Genomic DNA, 15722 nt, shown 5'->3' on the forward strand with positions numbered 1-15722 from the left:
GACGGCGCTTCACAGTACAGATGGACAATGATCCAAAACACACTGCAAAAGCAACCCAGGAGCTTTTGAAGGAAAAAAAGTGAAATATTCTGCAATGGCCGAGTCAATCACCTGATCTCAACCTAATTGAGCATGCATTTCACTTGCTGAAGGCAAAACTAAAGGCAGACCCACAAAGAACGACTGAAGACAGCTGCAGTTAGAGCCTGGCAAAGCATCAGAAAGGAGGAAACCCAGTCTTTGGTAATGTCCATGGGTTCCAGATTTCAGGCAGTCATTGCCAGTAAAGGATTCTCAACAAAATATTAAAAATTTAACATTTTATTTATGATATTCATTTGTCCAATTACTTTTGTTAACCCATTAGTTACTGTTATAATAACAAATCTTTATTTGTTGCCCTGGCTCTGTCAACTTTTTTGAACTGTAAAGCCCTTCATGTGTACCTTTTTTTTTTTTTTTTTTTTTTTTTTTTTTTTTTTAATTTTACATTCTTCAGTGGAAATTCAGGGATCTCTAATTGTCACGGTGTGAAAAATATGGAATGCATGTTACCTGCCCCTATTTTTTACATTTGTCATTTGTAGCTGTCAAGCCATTGATTTTTATCAAAATTTTGTCAGGCATTTTCATAGAGCACCAGTTTGTCATAATTTTTCTGATACCTAGACCATAGTCTTGTATCTGTCTTTGTTTAACTTGTGCTTTGTTTTGTTGCCAGTGCTGCAGAAAATTTCCTATTCAAAATGGCATCTAGCCATAACGTTTTTTAGAATTCTGTATGGCATATTTTCTGAATGGTTAATTGCTCTGTGTTCCTCTTATGTTATTTTCAGCAGTGTTATCAGATGCTTTAGGGAATGTGTGAATGTCATCCAGTCAGATGCTATCTTCCGCTTGTTCAGTTACACCTTGAAAATGGAAGATAGAAGAGGATTGGTTGCCTTACACAAGTGATCCAAATTGTTGCTTATCCAGTTTTATTTATTTCCCTCTTTAATGTCAGTTTATGAAACTGGTGTGTAGCAAAAATGTAAATATATTCCAGGATGTTTAGGATTTTTTTTAAATATGCTGGTATAATTTCACTCAGTCTCAGTAGTCCCATTATTGGAATTCTATTTTATTTCTGTGAAAGTAGTGAATAATTCAATAGACAATGAAAAAAACAGTAAAAGGTGTGAAATGCGGCCAAAACTCATAAAAACAGCCAGATTGAAATGTACTAGAATCATTGATGTACAGAAAGTTCTATTTGTAAAGCACAGTTTGAATTTTTTAAATAATCTGGACATGAAAGAAGACCTCTATAGACGCCTAGACCTGTTCTATGTGCTGCAGAAACCAATTCCCCAGGTTGCAGCGTTATGCCAATTTAAATTTATCAGATGTTAAAATCTATCCACCCCTTTCCTACCTCCTGCACCTCACCATTGGCAAGGTTTTAGTAATGGGTGCTTTTACTGATCATTAGTAATGTACATGAGTAGGCATGAATTATAAAATTGCATTTAACAACCCTCTACCCCACTTTTTGAAGCCAGCACAGCATTCATGGTTTCTTTCCTGTGGACCAGAAGCAAATTGTCCTTATCAGCTGTTAGACATTTTCCAGCATGCAGGAACAGCAATGCAGTCAAGTAATTGATTTTCATGAGCATTTTGTCTCTGCCGTCAATTCCTAATGTGTTCTCGTGAGAGCCAATTATGTGGTTAAAAGTAATCCTTTATTTAAACCTGCAGAAATAAATGCCGCTTGTGATAAGTCTCATTGGTCTGAAATTGGCTAAATATACATGTTTTTCCGTTACTGTAGTTTTTTTTTTTTTTTTTTTTTTTTTTTTTTTCCCCCCCCTTCTAAACTACTTAGGAGTGAAAAAGCTAGATTATTCTTTAGTCTTTTCAGGGTCAGCAAGTTAAAGCTGTTTACCTTACATTAGTGATTATATGTATGTATGTATACCCACCCTGCCTAATATACATGGTCAAACATCATCAAAGTTGATAGCCTGTAGCCCTTTGCGGAAAAGAGAACTTTAGCTCTGGACAAACAAATCTGTGTATTTTATCACATCTAACACTCCTGGAATGTTCCTCCTTCCCTGATTTCATTACAGGATCTTGGCACATGCTCTAGACCAGAGTCAATGCTTCGATTATAGCCATCGACAATGGCTGCTTTGCTGGACCCTTTTTGAAAACTGACACCCGGCACAGAACTGTGGCCTATGGGTGCTGGTGGAGTTCCACATCAATCTGCATGGTCTGTGTTACGTTGCCAGACAGTAAATCAGCTGTACTGTGCGTCAGCCAGACACCAGTAGCACTTGCTGCCTGTTTCCATCTCATTGCAAATCCCGGGCCTATCACTCGATAGACCTGGAAAGGAAGTAGTGAGGAAGCGAGTGCCACTGCTAGTTCAAAATGTTCCAGTGTGGTTGGAAAGTCTGAGAAATGGCTTGGGTGAGAAGAACAAGACCTTATTGACAGGGTTCAATCCTGGTCAGGTCTGTTTCACATCAGCTTATTAAATCCACACAGCACTTCCCTTCCCTTTAGCCCTGTGTCTTTAACACCACTACCTTCTTATTTAGATTTTACAGGATTTGAACATACTTTTTTCCATTCCTAGGAGGTTTTAGACACCGTAAACTCATTCATCTCTATACTGGCATATCTAGGTAAAGGGTTGAAATAGGTTTTATAATTTTAGTAACAAAAAAGCAGCGACCAATGGGGAGATGTGATTTTAAAAGCATAGTTGATATTGCACAATCTTAATCTAGATTACAGAAAACAGGACTACATAGGCTTAGCCAATTGCTGCAGTTTATAAAGTTGTTTTGAGACACATTTGCTGCTGGGTTTTTTTTTTGTTTTGTTTTTCCTTCAACATTCTTTTTATTGTTTGGCTGCTATTGGTATTTAGTAAAGTATAGGCTGACAATAACGCTTTTCCCTCGCAACTCCTTGTCATCGGGTGCAAGCTGGGCAAAATACCTGTTTAAGATCCAGTGGAAGCGGCTATTCTTCAGTACTGTGGCATACTTCCTGTTGACCATTTTATTAGGTAAACGTATCTAGTGTCCATAAGCAGTGCATGACCAGAACAATATTTTGGTATACACTGGTAGTCACTGCCTAGCATGTATAATATATATTGGGTCCACTGTGGGGATTTGCTAAAGCTGGTCCACTCAGAACCTCGTGCATCTGTGCATGGTAGCCAATCAGTTTCTAGCTTCAGCTTTTTCAATTAAGCTTTAGCCTTTAGCAATAAAACCTGGACGCTGATTGGTTTCCATGCAGAAGAGCACAAGATTCTGAGTGAACCAGCTTTAGTAAATCAGTGTGCCAAGAAAAAAAAATTCCAACTCAGCAACTGCCTTTAACCTAAATTGTTGATGGAACACAGAGTACATGCATGGGTCCATGCTTTTGTATACCAAATTCTTTCCGTAGTTAATGCATATATATATTAGAAATTGATTTGATTTGTTAAGTTAGCCTTGACAGCATGCAAGAACCCTGTAAGTGTACAGGCCTCAAACTTATGCTAAAATGTTATATTATCTACAGCTATGGGTACATTGGAATGATGTTGTAAGTTATCTTCCTTGGTTGTCAAATTATTCGACTACGTTTTTTTTTTTTTTCTTTTTACTCACATCCTTTTTATATAACCTAATTTATATTCAGTAATCCTGAAATCAGACAAAAATTAAGCTATGAAAATTACAGTGCCCTCTTGCATTGGTGCACAGTGGAGCAATGGCTCCATACATTGGTGGAAAGTTTAGTTTACATTGGTGGTTAGTGGTAAAGTGCCTCTTTACTTTTGATGTGTAGTGGAAAAGCAATCCCCCCCCTTTACCACTGGTAGCAAGTGGGATAGGTGTCCCATTACATTGGGGTTCAATAGCAAGAATGTCCTTTTATAGACAGTTAAGAGCTCATTGGTCTTGGTGGAAATGTAATTGAAAGACCAGAGTAGAGGTTCCACTAACTGCATAGCTATGTCTGTTAGATCAATGGCATGTCCAGGCCTTCATATTTTTTTTTTTTTTTTTTTTTTTTTTCATGCCTCTGGTATCACCTGATAGGAGCAGTGTGGATTACCTTTTTTTATTTTTCCTACTGCTAAATGTCCTCTTTGGTCTTCCAGCTGGTTGTCAAGTGCCTGCCTGAGCGTGCGCCTTGCTTTTAAAGCAAGCTGAACACTGCATCTGAGCACAACAAAGCAAAAATGCCGTAGAATTCATTTTTAATAGTCAAAACAAATTTTCATCCATCCATGTCTCCATGCTTTATTTTCCTGAGAAATAACATAGAAAAACACCCCCTAGCAAGGACAGATGATCCATGTAGCATTTACTTCCTGAAATTAATCTGCCTGATAGGGTGAATTCTGCTTTAATCCTGTGATACACAGAATGGCATCCTGCCTGTCATCCATTCACTCAGATTTTTCACCCAAAGAAAGCGCTTAATCAAGGAGATATTCATTATTAACTGGACTATATTGCTTTACATTTCTTTTACATGTTTTGATGTCAACAGTGTGTGACCCATTTATTTCTAGGACATGTAATTCTCTTTAATTGGTTGTAACTTTCTGAAAATCACATCATGAACATGGTTTACCCATTTCTGATAGTCCATGCAGTGCTTAAGGGAGAAGTTCACTTTTTAGAAAACAAATGCAAATTTTTTTGCTGGTAAAAAATGTGCATTTATTTTTGTTTGAAGGAGCCTGTAAACAATTGCACCCACGATCAGCAGATCTGTCCGTATCTTGCTTGCTCATACATCCCATACAAGCAGATATACTGACAGGAAGAATGAATGAACTACCATGGCGCTTCACAGTGCCTTGATAGTTCATTGAGGACTACAAGCCGACAGATGCTAAGGCTATTGGGACTTGTCTCCCATTCACAGATAACTGAGTGACGTGGGCGGAACACCGCACATCCTTTTTTTTTAATTTGACAACTAGCGAGGGGGGGAGAAGATCCCCCTTCTAGCTGTCCAAGCAGGGATCGATCGTTTACATGTTACACCCTGAATATGGGTGTAACATGTTATGGAAGGTGAACTTGTCCTTTCTAACCACCTCCCGTCCGGCCGTTGTGTATAAACAGCCAGACGGTGGCACTGCAGGGTCGGGTAGCAGTTTATAAACGGCCTCCCCGCACCCTGCTTGTGCGCGCTGCCTGGGAGCACGCAGCACCGCGATCCGGTGACGTGGAGGATCTTCGAGAGGGATCCGATTGAGCGCTTTGACCTGCAAGGGTCGAAGTTTTGAGGTGAGAGGCTGATCTAGCCGGTGGTCGAATTATCGTCTGTCAACCATCTACCCACTTGTTCACACAAATATCAGCACGAGTGTTTCATCCGAGTGTGGTCATCTGTGTGTTTGGACTTTATGAGCACAGAAATAGATATTTTTTGTGTTGTGCGGTTGCACTTTTGCTGTTCACTATTATACACATTGATTGTATTCATTGTTTGTTTACTTAATGGGGTATTTGTAGTTACATGTGTGTGTTGATGTACACGTTTGCTCACTTTTTGGATACTTATATAATTAATTTGAGTCAATTTTTTTTGAATGTGAGCATATATATTGTATTCTTTACAGTTGGAAGCATGAATTAATATTTATCACTATCACTGCTGAGCTCTTAGGCTTGTCCACATTTAGTAGTGTCACTTGATATGATTTATTTTGCATGATTCCACTTGATTTGGCACTATATTAGTTCAATATTTGTTCACTTATTTTGATACACTATTTAATATTGTTATTATTTATGCACTTCTATTTAGTAGTTCATGTGAGTAGCGTTACATTCCTCCTTGCAATAATTTTCGTGTTGTAACTCCCCAAACACATAAAGCCACTAAACCTCAACTTTAAGGATCACACAGTCTGTTCTCACTGATCTTTCCTATGAAATGTGAGACCAAATGCAGGCTGAAATAATCATTTTTGTTATAAGTGCTGCAAATTTTATATTTTGCGTATTTTTTGCTCACTTCACTAACCTCTCCCTATAAATGGTTCTTGTTTCACTGCTCAGTACTTTTCAACATCCGTAATATTTCTCAGTGTAATGACCTGAAATAACATTTGGATCTGTAAAGATCTGTCAGTTTGTTTGAGCAGTTAAATGAGTATCCCCAAGAGGAGATTGCCTTTTAATGCCCATAGCCAACTCAAATGTTTTGCCATGTGATGGGATAAGAGTGAGTACACCTTGCTGCAGTTTCATTTCTATAGCACTGTATTACATAATGTCAGCACCACTAAATTTCATTATATATGCTTCCCACATCCCTTAATCTGTGTTTTTTCCTCTCTTCCCAGGATGGCTCTTACTTGGCTGAATTCCTGTTGGAAAAGGGCTACGAGGTAAGTTACTAAGAGCAAGCACAAACTGATGAAATCACTTGCATGCAGCAGCCTCCAGAGCTTCCTATTTTGCTGTCCTTTCTATGAGTTTTCCATTCCAATCCAGATAACAAATCAAAACTTCCATAAAGAATGTGCAGCATGGCCTGTAAACACGCCAACTTATTGTACTATTTATCAGCGAGAGTCCGCTAGTGGATTCCCTGGTCTCCTTGGGGTATAAGTGCTGTGTACGTTTCCCGCAAGGTCAGATAAGCCGCAACCTGTACAGGCCAACGCTGTGAAGAGTTAGGGAATTTATGATGTAATGCACTACATAGCCCCCCTTTCCCCACCTCAGTGAAGTAGTTCTAATGTAAAAATTGTACTAGGTAATAATTTTGTTCATTTAGTGCATGATGGTGTTTAGAAATGAAGCCTATTTATGATACTTCATCTTTGTTTGCTTATTGCAAACTGTCACCACCTAGGAGGGACCTTTTTTAAAGAGACCCTGACTCCAGGGCTACGACAGGAGATGTGCTGGGTAGTTGGCTCTCCTGGCATAGTCACATTTTCTTGCACATTCCAAATGAATAATAAAACAATGAAAGAAAACACCAAGTATTCAGCATACATTTTCTGTGTTTTTTTTTTTTTTTTTTTGTTTTTTTTTTACTTGGATTTTTAAAAAGTTGATTGCATAATTCCACTGGCTCCTTAAAGCCCTGTAAAGAAATGTATATTTGATATGATCTTTCTTACATCGATTGTACTGTACACCGAACAGCGTTATAATGTCCCTACAGACAGTAGTGCAAATCCAGTAAAATTTGATTAGCTTGTCTTCGGGTGTATGACAGGTTCCCAAACTGAATCCTGGGCAAGTATTAAACCCTAACAAAGATCCCAACCTTTTGCTAGATTCCAATGGATAAAGCTTGCCAGGGGGAGAGTTAATGGCTTTTCTCACCCGAATTACTGGACTGATGGCAAATTGGCGTAGAGAGGAGCAAAGGGAACAGGATTAAATGCAGGTATACATTTTAAGTAAACCTGTTGCTTTTGTCCTCCATGTGCAAAGCACATGTTTACTCTAAGCCATGGTTCACACTGAATGCAACTTTGACATCCTACTATTTCACTTGAAGTAACGCAATTTCAAAGCTGCAGATCAGTGCGGTTTCTACCTCCCAATTTCACTGTGACTTGTAACTTCATTTAACAAGTCAATGCAAGTCACAATGAAATGAGAAAGTAGTGCAGGAACTCTTTGAAATTGGACTGATTAAGGCTGTGCCATAGAAATACATTAGATGCAACTTCAGGTGCGATTTTGTAGATCGCATGTCGCACTGATGTGAACCAGGGCTAAAGGGACAGATTCAATTTCGTATAACTAATTGGCCTAGGCCATCTCCTGAGTGTGCTGTTGCCACTGAGATGCATTGAACACCATTTGAGTGCAAATGATAGTGCTCTTGGGCACTATTTTAATTGTGCGTTTGGGGATTTTACCTTTTTAAATCATGCGTGGAAGTTTGCTTTTTCTTTCTTGAGCACATTGCAGCAAATGATTTCTGGAAGGATTTAAGTGTTAGCTGAGAACCTTTACCATATGAGGTGAAGATTCTGACGTCCTAAGTCACACTACTGTTGCTTTTGAGTATTTCTGACCTATGTCCCTTTTTTATGTATGCATTATTTGGGAAATATCTAGTATAACACTGTGGTGCCTGATACGTTTATCTTGCATTTTCTAGGTTGTTTTTCTTCTAATGCTAGGCCTACTGTTGTGATCCAGTTAGCCCTATCGATAATTTTCTAGCCCTTTGAATAAGTTATTGTCCATTTGCTTCCGTAATGCTCACTAGCTTTGACGCCACAACATGCTGTTGTCCTTTTAACCTTTATACTTTTGTTTGATGTTGAAAGCAGCTGCAAATGACATTTTTCTACTTGTTATACGTTATGTTTCACAGAGGAAAGGGAGGAAATTCCTGTAAATATTCAATTGCAATGCACACTGGGGCACATGGACAGCAAGCTATTTTAAATTTTACATGTCATTAAAAAAAAAAGGCAAGGGGCTGAGGTCTCTGACCATTGCACTGTGCCTGCATACAAATTGCATTGTTGACATGTGTTTACTATACACATCAGTGTTGGGCTTCCCCACAGTATTAAAATGGTTCTAAAGGCTGGTTGTTTTACCTTAATGCATTCTCTAACTATCCCCCCCTATTCCACCCCCCCCCTTTATTTAAACACACTATTCTCTCCCCCCTATTCCTCTTCTTACAGGAACTCGTGGTCTTGGCTCCTGCTGATGTCAGTCAAATATGAGAAGGGAGCAGGGACTGGGGCCAAGGCAATGTGTCAATAGACACAGGCAGCATGGCTCAGGAGCAAACCCATGTGTGTGCCCCCATAGTAAGTGGCTTACTATGGGGGCACACAGTCTGGAGAGCTGGCAAGGGTTGCGAGAAGAGAAGGATCCAGCTGCTCTGTGCGAAACCATTGCATAGAGCAGGTAAGTATATGGTTAATGTTTTATTAACATTAATATATTAGGTACTTATATAGTGCTGTCAATTTATACAGCGCTTTACATATATATTGTACATTCACATCAGTCCCTAACCCTCAAGGGGCGTACAATCTAAAGTCCCTAACTTACATTCATGCATACACATACTAGGGCCAATTTAGACAAGAGTCAATTAACCTACCAGTATGTCTTTGGAATGTGGGAGGAAACCGGAGTACCCGGAGGAAACACATGCAGGTACAGGGAGAACATGCAAACACCAGGCAGGTGGTGCCATGGTTGGCATTTGAACCAACGACCTGAGTACTGCCAGGCGGAAGTGCTAACCATTTAGCCACTGTGCTGCCCAATAATAAAGAGGAGAAAAAAAGTTATGATCACTTTAAACTTGTTGTTCACCCTGATCCATTGTGTTTTTAAGTCGTGGTGAAAAACATTTTTTTTACACAGATTGCTTTTACACCCATAAAGGCTGTAAAAACAATCATTTCTCGTTTTCTCTGGCTGCATTCTTGCAGCCATTGAGAAATACTGTGTGAGCTGGGTTTGGTCACAGCTTGTCACATGGTACAAGGCTGTTGTGAATAGCCTTGTACCATGTGACTTCTGTGATTCAGATTTCACACGTAGTAAGCAATGTCGCCAAGTGACATCTTGCTTACTACTCTGCATGTGATCACTGATTGGCCAATCAGCAGTCACATGATCAGGACCTCACATAGAGGTCCCGTACAACGATCGGTGTTCCACTGTGTCTGGAGGACACAGCGGGCACCGGATTGCAGTGCTGCCCACTTCTAGGGAGCGCGCACAAGCAGGGTGCGGGGAGGCAGTTTATAAATGGCCACACACACCTTCACTGCCACCGTCCGGCCGTTTATATACAATGGCCGGACGGGAGGTGGTGGTTAAAGCTGCCTTTCTCAACCTTTTCAGTGATTAAGAACCCTTGACATAACTTTCCGGTCTCGGAACCCCTGCCTAAAATGATTATATCTACAATTCATGATACAGTACTGTCAGAGGTAAGAATGCTCCTTACACTTGTGGTCATTGGGAAGAATTACCCCCTAACAGATTGCTGTAAAGATCTTCTTTTTTTTTTTTTTGCGCTAAGTTGAAAGTCTGTCGTTTAAATGTTAAAAGCACAATAGAGGTTATTATCTTGTATAGCATTAAATCTTGGAGGGAATGTTTGGGTGAATCTTGTTGCAGGATTAATGTCCTTTCATTCACTTGCCAACATGCTCTCCAAGGTGCTGAATTTGTGTTTAACCTCTTCCCCTCTCACCTGTTCACGTCCTATGGACCAGAGCAATTTTTAAATTTCTGCCAAGGACCTGTTTTATTCAGCAGTAACTTTGTCAATAAAGATAAGATGAGCAGTGTTGGTGTAAAAACTAGTGCTACTGCACATAACGTGTGCATTTTATTCTGTAATTTGTCTTGTGTAAAATGACACTAAAATTATGTTTCTGGTAGAAAGCATTGCAAAGTTATTCACTTGAAAAAGTTGTTTTTCTTTTGTTTGGTTTTTTTTTTTTTTCTTTGGGGGGGAGGATGTATGAAGTTTTTTGTTTAAATGTGTAAAAATAATAAAACAAGAATAAAGTTGAAAGGTTAAAATAGAATAAAAAAAAAAGCAGGAAAATAATAGTTGGAGAAGAGAAGACTAAAGCTGGCTTACACTATACAATTTTCTGCCCAATTTCCTTTAGATTTACCTTCAACTATGTAGTACAAGGGCCTGCCTAATTGGATACAATTGAAAGTGTTGCTAAGGTTTGACCTCATATTATATGGTTTTTGGTAAATCTAAAGCAAAATTCTCAAGAAAATTGTATGCCTGGATAGCTTAGGGTGATTAGGGTTAATTAGAATAAACTAAGGGTTAATAAGGGGTTAAACAGGAGCGTGTTATTAGAAAAAAAAAAACTTGTCGGGTTGCTTATGGCCCCTTTCTGATGAAGCGGACCTACTAGTGGGTCAATTTGCTTCAGCGGGGGACACTGACACAGCTGACTTTTTCCTATGGGGTGGTTGAATGGAAATGGACCACCTGTCCATTTCTACTTGACTGTCATCTGATCCGATATGTTGAACAGATGGCGAACAGATCCCCATCCACCTGTTTTGGCTGTACTTGTCCTGCGGATCACAGGTGTGCAGTTTGTTCTGCATTCTTGTGACCCGTTTTCAGCTGGCAGTGGGCAGAAGCCTGCTGTCGGCTGACGTCACTCAGCTGGTCCAGACTGAGGAAAGATCCCGACTTTAAAGTCGAGATCCACCCCAGAGTCTGGAGCGGCACCTGGCTCATCCTCTCAGCAATTCTCTAAGAGCCTGAGCCAGCTGCTCCCTCCCCCTCCACAGCCCAGCGCTCCAGTGAGCACTGGGGGAGGCAGAGAAGACACCAAACCGCGGTGCAGTTCTGCCACAATTGTCGCATGATAAATCACGCTGCATTCCACATTACACAAAACTTATCACTCAAAAAGGAGCAGGAGCTTCTTTTGGGTGATCTGCTTTGCGTGATGCGGTTTGCCGTAATTGGAGTGCAATTTCAAAGCTTTTTTTTTTTTTTTTTTTTCTTCAAATCGTGGCAGAACCATTGAAATTGGATGGCACCCGAACAGGCGTGGTGCGATTTTTGTCATTTGTGCAGAGTGTTTGGGATTGTGGGCAGAATCAGTGATTCTGCATGAGATTGCAAATGCTCAAGGTGTGAACGGAGTCTCCAGGTCTAAGCAGTGTTTATAAACACCGATTCAGACTGCTACAGCTGCCAACGTCTCTGATTATATTGTGATGCTGGCTATGATTAATTACAGCTGACAACTACAATATACTGGGAAGGGGGTCCCAGAAACAGGGCAGAGAGACTAGACTTGCTATACGCACCCTGTGTACAATGCTTACTTTGGGCATGTTACACACACCCAAACAAAACCGTTTCAGCATTTGAAAGGCTAAATGTAATTTAAGTAAATGTTTAGGAACCATGGCCATTTCCTCAAAGAATGAACCAACCTAGCATGCATTCTCATAGCAATTGTTCAGTCCCCTGTTAAGATAACAGCATGTATGCCTTTCAGCTCCGCATTTGGTGGGGGGAGGGTCCCCGACATAGAACTGTAGCCTGATACTGATGGACACCGGCTTCTTAGATGTCCCCAGTAATTTTGGGAAGGGGGGAGCCTTGTGTTTCATTCACCTGCCCCTTCTCAGTGAGCTGGTATTAGTCCAGCTCAGATTTATAACCAATGTGTGTGGGTAACAGAGTAGTAATAACACATACACACTGCAAACAAACTTGACTCCAGCAAACAAAAAAGGGAATAAAATAGCCTAGCGTTTGCTGTAATAAACTTCAATCCAGAGATTTCACCTGCTTTTCTGTATTCAGATGCCCTCAGTCTGATGACCAGAATCATTCAACCCACTTCCTCTGAGTCCAGATCATTCTGGACCTGCCCCAGCCTTCCACTGGACAGGAGAGCAGCAACAGTGATGAGCTCATCTCTGATTGCAAAGCTGTTGCATTATTTTTTGTCTTCCATATCTGCCTAGATTCAGCTTTAATTGGCATGTGAAAGAAAAGGGAGCACGGGTCCCCCTTCCTCTCTGCTCAGACCTCAGAGTAGTGTCAAGTTCCTACCACTGTTACGGTTAAGTCAGCGGAAGGCATTCACGAATAGCAGATATGGGTAGTAATGTCAAAGGGAACTCCTTCCCCCACAATTTCCTGGATACCTAACACCATGTGCCAGTGACAGGAACTCCTCCGTGCTCAAAATTGGGGGTTGAGCAGTGGGAAAGGGGTACTTATGCTCCAATTTTATATTGCCTGCTAATGCTGGAGGGACATTCCAAGGGCCTCCTGAAACCAGATCATTGGGGTGGAGATGACCACTAACTTGCCCTCCACTGAATTATATACTTTGTGACACCTTTGGATATCACTGGGACCTGGAAATGTAAATATTAGACTCATTGACTTGTGCTGACCAGTCAGGTGCATCTAGCCCACGCGGTCATCGCTGCAAGGAGAGGAAAGAAAGCAGTGGATTTAAAATCCCTGCTGCTTTTTCTCCTCTCCTACCACTGAGACTCAGCATGGGATGCCTGCAGAGAGGTTTCCTGCACTGCTCGTGTGCTCCAGTGTGACCCCAGACTTGTCATAGCCCATGTTCAGACAGGAATTGCATTCCTGTTCAAATCGCATGCTAATCTTTTGCAATGCAATTTGCGGCCATTAAAGCAAATTGCCCCGCAAAGTATTGGTTAAGGTATTGTAAGTATTTTCACAAGTACTCAGGATACATTAAGGATGCACAGATACGGACAGCGGTGCCCATACCGAGTATTTTCATATTTACATAACACTGCGCATGCATGTCGACTAACGTCAGCGCATATTAAAATGGATGGAAATGCACTAAAATGTATGGAAAATGCATGCACAAGTCACTGTGAACTGACCCTAAATGTAATGTTCTATACAGCTTCCCTGCTGCATTAAAACCAAAGCCTCTACTGAAAAAAGTTAAGGTCTTCTCTTCTGTTTTCTCCAGCACACATAGGGTAAAATGGCACAGCCTACTCTGTTCCCTAGTTCTGTAGCTCCTGTTTAAGATCAGATACAGGGAGCCTTAGTGGCTGGGAAAGTACAAGATGACTACTTTTGGCAACATTGATTGTACATTTTAGGTTAAAACGAAGATAAGTTGTGCAAGCTGATGGATTTGTCTCCTGCACAATTAAATACTATTCCCATCTGGTTTGTTTGACGGGGGCTCTAATCTGCTCTGTAAAGATAAATTTAAATGGTCAAAATAGAAATGAGTTGTATAGTTTTAAATAAGAGAAATACTTCAACTCTAATACACTGAAAGCTTAAGATAGTGGAAAATGCAGTTGTCTTTACCCATTAAAAATGTAATCTACTTTTTTTTTTCAATAATCAAATCTTGTGTTGGCCTTTATTCCTAGATTCTATCAGAAATCTGATTTCATTTTTTTATCTTCCTTACCTTTAGCAGTAAAATATTTCTGTGATTGTTAAATCCCAATATTTTATAAATTTATTACAGCAATTAAACGGTTAAATGATATTTAATGGTAGGTTGGTTTAGATGGGCAAATATGTCCTATTGGTTATGTTGAAGGGCAGCTAATATGCAGTGTCCCTCATTTATTAAAATAGGGGTCTCCAAACTGTGGCCCAGGGGCCAAACACAGCTCACTACAAGATTTTATCTGGCCCGTAGCTAGGGTGAGAGGCTGGTGGCCTAAGTATTCAGGTCAGCCTATGGTCTCCATTTCTCTCCAACATTTATTGGTTGCTAGACCCACGGGTGTCCTAACAACCAGTCATGTGCTTGCCTACATATTCACAGGACTATGGCATTTTTTTTCTGAACCTGCTGCTACAGCCTTGCTCCTGGGATTTCAGGGCTCCTAACCATGCTGAAGTTTTGGGGTATCTTGATTTTAGGGGGGACTCTGATGGGGACTGTTGTGTACAGAAGGGCTTCGATGGGGAGTGGGGGGACGCAGATGTAAAGGAGGATCCTAATGTTAGGGGAGATTCTGATGTAACGGCAGACTTTTATGGGATCATGATTAAGTTCAGGTTGGAATCTTTTTTGCTTTGTTTTACGAAAGGTATTTCTAGTCAATTCAAGGAAGGACTAGAACCTATGTCAGTTTAGTGCTATGCAGGACTGTGTTCGACTTCCTCCAACTTATTGCCCCGGGGTCAACATTTTTTCCAAAATGGGAGATGAGAACTTCTCCAGCAGAGAAGGGAGGGGACTTGAGGAATTCCTTTTTGGCTTTTTCTGTTGCAGTCTGTATCGCAGTTGCAGATTTTTCTTAACTGTTGTCACTGTAGCAGTATATAAGGGGAGATGCGTAAATTGAGCCTGTGATTAGCAGTAAGAACCTGGTAGGTGTTCTAATCCTTCATCACCCTACTCTGTTTTCACTCGACTTGCACTTTTTAGTACAGGGAGCTATTTCCTGGTTCAGTCCTGGTCAGGTATTGAATACAAGGAAGAATGGCCTCACGCAGAGATTAGAAGACCTTGGGGGAAAAAAACATAGAAAAAGTGGAGGGAAAGAACATATTTTTTTTTTTTTTTTTCTGGAAAAGTGGGCGGGGGGGAGCATGGAATATGTTTTTTCAAAGATAAATAATATATCTGACATTGTACTCAAACTATATAACATGAAGACCTAACTGAAAACGTTATGTAAAGTTTTACATTATTGCAAGTTTTTAGCTGAAGACAATTAAATCTTGGAATACAATTCAAGTAACACTACTTCTCAATATAGTTTTCAAACAATAAAAGTTTGCATTTCTGCCACTAAGGGGCATGACAGGGAAAAAGCTCCAGTTTAGTTTGCTTTGGAGCTTCATTGTGTACCTCATACAGTTGGGTGATTGTTGGGACACAGTAGATGAGTTTGTCCTCAAGCCTTAAATGACAGGTGAGAGGGTAAATTTGTCTGACAAATTAGTTTATCTTTATAACCTTTAAAAGATTCCATTACAGCATAATGTTTACCTATTGGCTGGACAGTAAATTGTAGTATCCTTTCCTCCGCTCAGTAAAATGGCGAAACCCAACATCTAGAGTTTGGAAACATTTCCACAGTGCAATTTTTGCGGAGAGCAAACCTGTAATTTGCACCTATTTTGAGGAGAAATATTTTCCAAATGCTACAAGGGTGACAAAACACATTCCATGCTAGGGGTGCCCTAAAGAC

The 15722-nt window shown here is 40.3% G+C and overlaps 1 protein-coding gene across 1 annotated transcript in view; it reads left to right on the forward strand.

Annotated features, from left to right (window-relative positions):
• LOC149441986 (GDP-mannose 4,6 dehydratase-like) overlaps positions 1-15722 on the forward strand; it is a gene marked incomplete at its 3' end in the record, with an annotated part of 354452 nt that overhangs the window by 85022 nt on the left and 253708 nt on the right. The window contains exon 3 of the mRNA XM_089656671.1: positions 6374-6418. Within this exon, the coding sequence (XP_089512797.1) occupies positions 6374-6418 (45 nt within the window). The remainder of the gene's footprint in view (positions 1-6373; positions 6419-15722) is intronic.

Source organism: Staurois parvus, unplaced genomic scaffold (assembly GCF_062004578.1).
Source record: "Staurois parvus isolate SC_StPar_1 unplaced genomic scaffold, SC_StPar_1.0 ptg000928l, whole genome shotgun sequence".
Classification (NCBI taxonomy): domain Eukaryota; kingdom Metazoa; phylum Chordata; class Amphibia; order Anura; family Ranidae; genus Staurois; species Staurois parvus.